Source organism: Puma concolor, chromosome B4 (genome assembly GCF_028749965.1).
Source record: "Puma concolor isolate L17-30 chromosome B4, mPumCon1.1.hap2, whole genome shotgun sequence".
Lineage (NCBI taxonomy): Eukaryota > Metazoa > Chordata > Mammalia > Carnivora > Felidae > Puma > Puma concolor.
Window position 1 is genome coordinate 128,990,014 of NC_141673.1, and position 10,246 is coordinate 129,000,259.

Consider the following 10,246-nt stretch of genomic DNA (forward strand, 5'->3'; position numbering starts at 1 on the left):
TAATCAAGATCTCAAGCTTTTTGCTGACATGGTCCCATCAGCAATTGTTTGAGATGTTTCTTTTTAAGCACCACAAATGCAATTAATATAGTAGTTAACTGATACTTGGACTCTTGGGCCAAATAGATCATGCATGTTATATGCTTGGAATTTTTTTTTTTTTTTTTGATCTTGCCAATAAGTCCATCTCCATTAGGAAAGCTTAATGAATTCTTTCATGTGTTTCTGGCCTGAAAACCAACACGACTGCCAAGTTTCACAGACCTTTCCATTCCAAAAAAGAAACAGTGGCACAATTACATGACTGTAAGAGTAATTAATCTAGTCACATCTTAGTTAACCACTATTGTTGGGGTTCCCCAAAATCATAGTGTATTTTTATTTTAAAACAATATGTGGCATGCTTAAAAAATGGAGAAAACCTTGCCATGTGAGTTAAATAACAGCTTTCCTGATCATTATCAATTGTTTGGTGCCATCCTGAGCCTACACGGTCTACTGAATTTTTTACCTTTTGAAATAGACCTTTGTGTTATTCTGTTATTTATACCATCTTTGTTTCCATAAATGATAGCGTGACAATTGACAATATGGTCCTAGTCTTGCAGAAAAAAAAAAAAAAAAAGACAACTCAATAGTTATCAACAAAACCCAATGCATTTGGCTTCTGGTGTAAGAAGCAATAAATAAGAATTGAGGTCAAGATTTCTAGGGAAAGTTAGATTCTCCTAGACCAAATACTAATTTGAAATTCAGGAGGATTAAGATTCTAGAATCACTTCTTCCCCAAGTTGTTGGTTGATCTTTAGAAAGTTGCTTAGATGTTCTGGGATTTAAAGGAATGACCTTTCTAGACAAAGAATGACAATCTACTTTTCCTGTATATGCTCTGTGTTCCACAAGTACAGAGGGATATGCAAGTTTCTCCTCTCTTTTTCCTAAATTCCACCCTGAGATAGCCTATGACACACTTCAGGAGAGAGTCCCCCTTCCCTGGCCAGCAGCAGTTAGGACTTCTGCTAGCTCCAAAAAACATGCAGAAAAGCAGAGAGGAAATCTTTGGGCCTTGTTGCTATAATCTCAGGAAAAATATACGAGGTCCCTAAGTGGATTATATAACACAGGGAAATTCTCCCACTAGCACGAACACTCAGCCTTATGCAATAAATTCATCACCGCAGGTAAAGGATCCTCGGCTTTCCCCTCCTAATTCAGAGAATTGGTCAGATAATATCCACAGAACTTCAGTTTCTTATAGAAAATACAATAAAGTGAAAATTCTTAGAACGAGGAGTTTCACCCATTCCCAGAACACCTTGATTGTATAGCCCGTTTCTCTTTTTCACAGTGCGGATTCTTTGACAGAGCAAGACCACCCCAGGATGACATGAATGACAGGGAACAACTCACAGATGAGAAAACCATTGAGACATGAAAAGCAAAAGCAAAGTTCAAGACACTCGAACACTGGTCCTGTTCAAAGCAAAGAAGGAACATAAAGGTTAAACAAAGGTTTCCCTGTACCCGCCAGCGACCTAGGAAATGGAAGGGCCCCAGAAAGATCACCTCATCTGTGCTGCACTTTGGAGAAGACACCACGGAGCCCAGAGACCCTTCTGGGAGAGGTAACGTCTTCAACACTGTGGAAACCATTAGCCATCACGGAAGACATCTTTTGCTTTAGTCATTCTGCCTTTGGCAGACACTCTGAAATGGGCATGGGAACTCAAGTTGCTTTCCAGGTAAATCCAACTCAAGTCGCAGAGATGAACTATCGGAATTACGGTCAACTTCAGAAGGTGAACTAGGACCGAACCTTCCAACACTACTGTATCCAGCGGAATATTTGACACCTCCCTTGGAAAAGAAGCATTTCTAATGAAGTTATGGCTCAGGGAGACAAGCATATGTTGTTGGTACTGTGAAAGTACTTTTGAAACGACAAAGATAATCTTGTAACTGAGGATAACAATTTATTTATTTATTTTCCATGTCTCTGGGCAGATATCCTGGTCATCTAGAAGATTTGGACATTAAGATTTGGTTAGCTGGTTCTCGAAATCACTCACTAAATTTCCTTCTAAGGTAACCATCTGGTGCAGATAAATTCACAGAACATCTTTAGACAGCGCTAAGAAAAAGCAGACAGTTTCCCTTAATACTTAGCTGCCTGCCACCTGAAATCACTTGGATTCACACTTTCCGAGGACTCACATCTGCTTGATTTAGCTTGGCAAAAAGTTGTATTTATATTTCCTTTCATACCAAAAAAAAATGCTTTCTATTGACTTAATTAGCAATACACAGATTTCAAGGTCCTCTCACACCTGTGTGGTGTTTAAAAGTAAGGGTAAAATTTCTGAGTCCATTGATACAAAAACAGTTTTACAATATGGGTAAACATTATTTTTAATATCTATAAGGAACAACAGCAATACTTAGTTTGGGATTAAATAACCTATTTCTCTACTATTCCTCAAATCTATATACACAGAGAAGACACATCAAGCATACATGGGAAAGAAATACAAAGTTATGCAGATGTGAGATGAACCCAGAAAAGGGATTCCTAAGAATTTTATTTAGAATTTCCTATTCTAACCTTACTACTCATTTTTACCACTAATCTTTATAATACACAACTTCAGAAAATAACCTTTATTTAAGCTATTCTCCCATCACCTAAAATTTAACCACCACAGAAAGTTGATGTTTAAAACTCTTGTAAATAATCCATAGTCGTGTGTAATGTCATCGTTTCTGAAGTAAACTTGACCAGCCAAAGTTATATAATCTGCACAGTTTTGTAGCCTTTTTATGATCATGAAAAATTACCATGAAGAAATGCTGAACAAATTTTATATTTATGTGCAATATTTTATAGACCTACGTATCTAAAGCATGTATGTTTACACTGGCATTAGTTATTTTTTTAATTAATATCCTATTACATATAATCGAGCAAGTGGACCAAAATCCTTAGGTTTACAAAGCAGTTGGAAAAGTTGTATTCCCAGCGTCAGCAATCACACTTTATTTGAAAGATGAGCCAAACTCACAGACACTAAATTTTCTGTTGTGCCTTAGCCTGGAGGCCAGCCATTTGGCTATAGTTGCAGATCTTCCTTGGAAACCAAATGCAAGGCTCATGGAAGGATACTCTGACGCAGTTCATATTTTTCCCAGTTGTGAATTAAATCCTGTCACGGTAGCAGTTTCAAGTCTGTAAGGACAGAAGTCTGGCTCCCAGGGCATATGGCCGACTGTGGGTGAGAACCACAGGTGCCTCAGAGAGTTTGAGGGTCCCACACCAGCCTCTGCAGGTCTTCTGTGTTAGTCCTCCAGGTAGAATTGGTTTGGCAAGGAGGTGGCTGTCTATATGGGATTGGAGGAGTGCCAAACAGGTTTCTCCGCCCCCACATAACACCCTAACTCTTGTCATCATGCCTGACTTTGGGCCAATAGAGATTAGCTCCTAAGGATTTGGGGTTCTAGAAGGACCCTGAGAAAACCCACCCATTGCCTTTTAAGTTAACATTCGTGAAGAAACTCAGAACCCCTAGGGCTACATAAATGTAGGACCCCATGAGCTGGGTCACACAGACACCCGGAGGAAAGGACAGATGCCAGGAACAAGACTAGGACCTGGAACGGAGCGAGATCTGAGGTTTCCTCACAGTCTCAGCCAAGAGTGGTCCTCTCTGCAAAGACGGACATTTGACAGAGGACCATCACACACACAGTGGCCCCCTCTGCCACCTCAGATGTGGAAGCAAATGGAGGAAAGGGGGCACCTGAGGTCAGGTGAACCCACCAGTCATCGGTTCCCGAGCAGCACCGCCGCTTAAGGAACACTCTGTCAATGCACTGAGAGTATCTGCTTCTCGCCATAACACTGCCGATCACTTTCATAATTCATGTTGTACCATGCTTCTGTTAGAGTCTATGTATATCTTAGATATCCCTTTTGAAATTCTTACAGCTGGCTTAGAAGACGTGGAAAAAATGGGCAAATCAAGTTTTATACACTTGGAGATTTTTATACAGTAAATAAACATGGACTAGTCACCACTGAAACCCCCACTTTTTCAACTCCTTTTTTTTCTTCTTTTATTTAAATACATGTGTAGATATCTGTGAAGATTTTCACATGCCTATTAACCTTGTCACTAATAAAATGAAAAATTAAAGACACGATGACGTACTTGTGGTCTGTTTTGCACACAACGTACAGCTTTCCCACAATAGCAGAGATCAAACGTTTCTGTCTTTATGCTTTGATTTTTCATTATTATAAAGACATTTAATGTTGGAAGAAATCTGGAAGAGTGAGAATACAACATTTCTTTGGGATGATGAGAATGTTCTAAACTTAGATTGTGGTGATGTTTGCATAACTCCATGAATACCCCAAAAAATACTGAATTGTACACTTTAAACGGGTAAGTTTTATAATATGTGAATTAAATCCCAATAAAGGTATTTAAAAAAAATTTTTTAAGTTACTTCTAATAACTCTACCCTTATACAACTGATTACTTTTCTCTACATTGCCTTTCAAATTTTGTCCATATAAAAATCTTAGCACCTTTTTAAAGTTTATTTATTTATTTTTGAGAGGGAGAGAAAGTGCACACAAGCTGGAGAGGGGCAGAGAGAGATGGAGAAGGAGAATCCCGAGCAGGCTCCAGACTATCAGCATGGAGCCCAATGTGGGGCTTGAACTCGTGAACCATGAGATCATGACCTGAACCAAAATCAAGAGGCAGACACTTAACCGACTGAGCCACACAGGCTCCCCAAAATCTTAGCTCCTTTATGAAGCACTCTTCTGTGTCTTCAGCCAAGCTATGTCTCCAGCTGCCTAATGGCATTTTACGAATCACTACCCTTTTCCTTTTGTTTGCATGACTATCTTCCAACTGCAATGACCCTTAATGCGAGCAGGAAACATAATCTTTTCACCTTTGTGTCTCCAGGACCTAGGACCAACCTCTGCTATATAGTCAGTGCTCACAAACATTTCTAGAATAAATAAATAAATATACCTATGTGTATAATAATAATCACAGGGAACATGTACTTTTGTAATCTACTTCCATTACAAAGCCCCAGGGTGCACACATAGTGTGCATACAATGTTATTTTAATAGTTACCCCAAGTTCTTTTCAATTAGTAGGCCATCTTTTGTTTAAACATCCCCCCTCTCATCAGAAATAGTTCTTCACAGATTCATTTATTAAGAATAACATTAAATTGAGGGGCACCTGGGTGGCTCCGTCGGTTAAGCGTCCAACTTCAGATCAGGTCATAATCTCACGGTTTGTGGGTTTGAACCCCACATCCGGCTCTGTGCTGACAGCTCAGCCTGCTTTGGATTCTTGGTCTCCCTCCCTCCATCCCTCCCCCACTCATGATCTGTCTCTGTCTCTCTCAAAAATAAATAAACATAAGGGCACCTGGGTGGCTCAGTTGGTTGAGCGTCCAACTTTGGCTCAGGTCATGATCTTGCAGTTTGTGGGTTCAAGCCCCACGTCGGGCTCTGGGCTGACAGCTCGGAGCCTGGAGCCTATTTTGGATTCTGTGTCTCCCTCTCTCTGCCCCTCCCCTGCTCATGCTCTGTCTCTCCCTCTCTCTCAAAAATAAATAAACATAAAAAAAGTTTAAAAAATAAAAATAAATAATAAACATTAAAAAAATTTTAAGAATACCATTAAGAATAATTTTAATAATTAACTTTAATAATTTTAAGAATAATAAGAATAATTTTAAGAATAACGTTCATCCATGAGGCTTCTCTTGGTTACTTCAATGAATGAACTTCACATGTCTTTACTTGGTCAAAGTATAGAAGCTTTTTGTGGTTCTTGAAAAGATTGCTTCTTAAGAGCACTAGATCAATTTGCATTAACCTAAATATACTGTTTCCTTCATAATTCTGTCAGTATTCTAAAATATTTTGGTAATTGTTTCCAAGAAATACTTTAATTGTATTTCACTAGAATTCAGTTATTTGATATAGACATTTAATTTTGAGTTCTAATATTTATCAACCATTCAATATAGACCAATGTGCTGGCCATACCCTGTAAGACATTTAAAGACCTGCCATTTGGCCAGTATCCATGAATCCCAACAAGAAGAACCCCACATTCCCATGCCTTCCTTATAGCCTAAAGCAAGCTATCAGATGAATCTCTCACTTCATATTATATATCACTCACACTTCAAAGCCTACATATATATATCTAAAGGCTTATGGTGGTTTTCAAGGATGCCTGTGTATCCCAGATGAAAAAAATGCAAAACCAAATCTGAGATTTGGTAATATCGGAGCTGACCATCAAAGCACTATCCCAGTACCAACTTGCCTGAGTGGGGCAAGACTTCCTGTGACACACACAGAAGGGTCTATTCTAGGCCAACCACACTGGTTAAAGCCTAAACATGTTCATAGTGAGGGAAAAAACCATCTTACCATGTCTTTTACAGAAGTAAAAGGCTTTGTAGTTGGATGTGTGCAGTGAGAACTCGCTCTTCTCAACAAATTCTGTTGATATCTTTGTCCCTTCCAGCCATTTTATATGTAGACACTTAAATGCATCAATACCTTCTCTTTTCTTAGGTTTATTTATTTATTTTGAGAGAGAAAGAGAGAGTGAACAGGGGAGAGGCAGAGAGAGAGAGAAAGAGAATCCCAAGTAAGCTCTGCACCTTGGTGCAGAGCCTGACGTGGGGCTCGAATTCACAAACCAGGAGATCATGACCTGAGCAGAAATCAAGAGTCAGATGCTTACCCAACTGAGCCACCAGGAACCCCTGCATCAGTATTTTCTAATCAGAATGTAAGGTTCTGTGACAAAGTGAAATTCCCTTCCAAGTTGCACACTTGCTCTGTGAAGTTTGTGCAGATCTTTACAGGTTATGCCTATAGAACACAGCACCCTGGCACCCCCAAGGAGATAAAAAATGTGAAAACCTAGGGGCGCGTGGGTGGCTCAGTGGGTTAAGCGTCCAACTTCAGCCTAGGTCATGATCTCGCTGTTCTGAGTTTGAGCCCCACATCAGGCTCTGTGCTGATAGCTCAAAGCCCAGAGCCTGCTTCAGATTGTGTCTTCCCCCCACCCTCAGTCCCTCCCCCATTCGTGCTCTGTCTCTGTCTCTCAAAAATTAATAAACATTAAAAAAAATTTTTTTAAACGTGAAAACCTTTGCTTGATATCCATGAATGCTAAGATACTACCTCCCTAGGGTGTGATGTTCTTCTCCCCAAATGTAGCAGATTTTCTCCTTCAGAACTCTGATGACATTAAAAGGTTGATTTCTTTACCATGAAAAGTTTAAAGCATTGCAACTTTAGACTCAGTTGGGAGCTGAGCAAAACCATAATCCCCCCAGTGGTGCTGAAGTCAATGGCACGTTCAGAATGGCCAGCACACACATAAAGCACAACTCTGCTTGCCATGTTACACTCTCCCTGACCCCACCCCCAAAATGCCATCTGCCTGACACACTGCCTTTTGGGATTGTTCATGAGCAAGTTCTCTGTTATTTATGATTGTTAGCCAAAACCCATATGGAAAGGTAGCTTGATACGAGCGCCTCTTGACAATTAAAAGTCTTGAATTTAACTTCTTTCAGCACCATGATAGGACGCAGTGTGAATGTTCTTAGTATCTGTCTGCTGTCGTATATCTTGATTGGGCACTGTGTTGTAGAAAGAACCAAGTTATCAGCAAATTGCCCTGCTACCCAACCTGTCTTTGGATGATCTTTTAGGCAGTAACAGGGGGCCCCCTGGTTTAAAAATTTCAGATTTAACTTTCATTCACTTAATTGATTGTAGGGTCAGAGCATATGCAAGCATTTTTACTTTTCTGAGAATGTTTAATGTTTTAAAAACTCCCTGTTTCTTTTCTGTGTTAGCTTCCTGAAAGGGCTGCCATAACAAAGTACCACAAACTGGGTGGCTTAAAACAGCAGGAAGTTATTGTCACATATTTTTTGAAGCCAAAAATCTGAAATGAAGGTGTTTAGGGTCCATCCCAATGATCTCATTTTAGAGACCCTATCTCCAAATCCAGGCACATTCTGAGATATGGGGGGGGAGGGGGGGCTTCAACACGATGTTTTGGGAAAACACAATTCAAGTCATAATACCCTCTTGCAAAAATATCAAGACAGATAGATGACAAGGTGATAAAGCACATATGAATTAATGATAGGCTGACGAGTTTAAAGAGGGTATCTTTGTATGTCTTTTGATTTCTACTCACACAGGTAATATACTAGTGTTGCCAAGTACCTAATAGATGCATAAATATTCATTGCCCCTCCCCCCTGCCACCTACTGCTTCACACACATATTAGAAGATTAAGATAGTTGCATTTGTCATATGATTGACTCTTCTGCTCAGCAGTTTTCTGCTGCCACCCCCGACTTTCTCATTCCCCACTTTCCTTCTCTTTAGAAAAAAACCAGGGGCGCCTGGGTGGCGCAGTCGGTTAAGCGTCCGACTTCAGCCAGGTCACGATCTCGCGGTCCATGAGTTCGAGCCCCGCGTCAGGCTCTGGGCTGATGGCTCAGAGCCTGGAGCCTGTTTCTGATTCTGTGTCTCCCTCTCTCTCTGCCCCTCCCCCGTTCATGCTCTGTCTCTCTCTGTCCCAAAAATAAATAAACGTTAAAAAAAAAAAAAAAGAAAAAAGAAAAAAACCATCTTATTCTCAAGACTCAATGGATAGATGTGAGCTTTGTGATACGCGAGACTAGATTCCCTCCTGGTTAGAAACCAATGGTGCTGGTACTGTGTAAGGGAATCCCAAGAAAAGCTTCTATTTGGGGACGTAGGGCTTGAACCCCAGCCCCACTGGTCAACACAGTTCTTAAACGTGCAATAACCAGAGCTGAGAGAAACAGCTACCGTGACGGACGGCTGAAAAGAGACAAGAGACAAGAAAACAAAGATAACCAGCATTCACTGGGCACGTGTTGTATGTGGCAGGGGAGTTTACCCAAAAAGAAAAAGAGAAAGAAAGAAGATGAGACCCTCGGTGCCTAATAACAGACATAAGGCACAGTTTGGCCAACAGGTCAGAGTCAGAGCCCACTGAGTGGGCCCTGTCTCCGGCTTCTGCTGCACCTGTCTGCTCTTCCCACCACTTTCTTCCAGATCCTCAACAGAAGTCTCCATCAGTGTACACGTGGGGTGGGCGGGGTGGCTCCCGCTCCAGGGGGAGAGCCCTGCACACTTCCCTTTGGCCACTGGCCTCTTACCCCACACTCAGCCTCAGACTTCTGTGCAAGCCGGCAAGCTCCAGGCATCAGCTGCCCTGGTGGGATATCATTGCTGAGAAAAGCTGCAAAGATAGGACAAGCCTCAAGCACACAATGTGAAGAGGGTGGCTAATATAGAGAAAAGAACATCTAGGGGATATTATCTGACAGGAAATCCCTGATGGACTATAGAAGGAGTAGGAGGCAGAAGTAGGAAGGAGTTGGGATGGAATAGTAAAGGTAATAACAGCAACAAAATGGAAATTCATTAAGCTTACACTCTGGGTCAAGCCCTCTGCTAAGTGCCTCCTGTGCATTTTTCATCCCAGCCACCACAGGAGGCAGATACTAGGATTATCCCTGTTTTCCAGAAGACTGAGGTCTAGAAAGAGTAAATAGCTTGATGGTCTACAACATAGCTGGTGGAAGAACTGAGATTCAAATCTGGGTCTGCCTACCTCCAGAGGCCAAGACCAAAAAAAAAAAGAGCACCTACTATATTCTATGTGGAGACTAGAGAAGGAACCATTTAAGGGGCGCCTGGGTGGCTCAGGTGGTTAAGTGTCCAACTCTAGGTTTTGGCTCAGGTCACAATCTCAAGGTTCATGAGTTTGAGCCCCACATTGGGCTCCATGCTGAAGTGTGGAGCCTGCTTGGTATTCTCTCTCTCTCTCTCTCTCTCTCTCTCTCTCTCTCTGTCCCTCCCAATCTCTCTCTCTCTAAGTAAATAAACAAAAGAGACAGAATCATTTAAGAAAATGGAGTTAAATGGTTTTTCATGACCTCGATGATCTCTTTTAAATTCTCCCAGAACTTATTTTAAATTCTAAATTTTAGTTTAATTTTAAATTCTCCCTCAATGTATTATTACTAAAAATAATAACAGCTTCTCAGTATGAAAGCACAGAGCTGGGTCCTTCAAGTTACAGAGTCTGGATTAGAACAAGAGAATTCCTGTCCTCTCTTACTTT

General features: G+C 40.9%; 1 protein-coding gene across 1 annotated transcript in view; it reads left to right on the top strand.

The window, feature by feature from the left end:
- Positions 1 to 4,194, top strand: part of ITGA8 (integrin subunit alpha 8) — a 190,294-nt gene extending 186,100 nt beyond the window's left edge. Inside the window, exon 30 of the mRNA XM_086714858.1 lies at positions 1,349 to 4,194. Within this exon, the coding sequence (XP_086570984.1) occupies positions 1,349 to 1,435 (87 nt within the window). The 3' untranslated portion in view covers positions 1,436 to 4,194. The remainder of the gene's footprint in view (positions 1 to 1,348) is intronic.
- Positions 4,195 to 10,246: the final 6,052 nt, after the last annotated feature.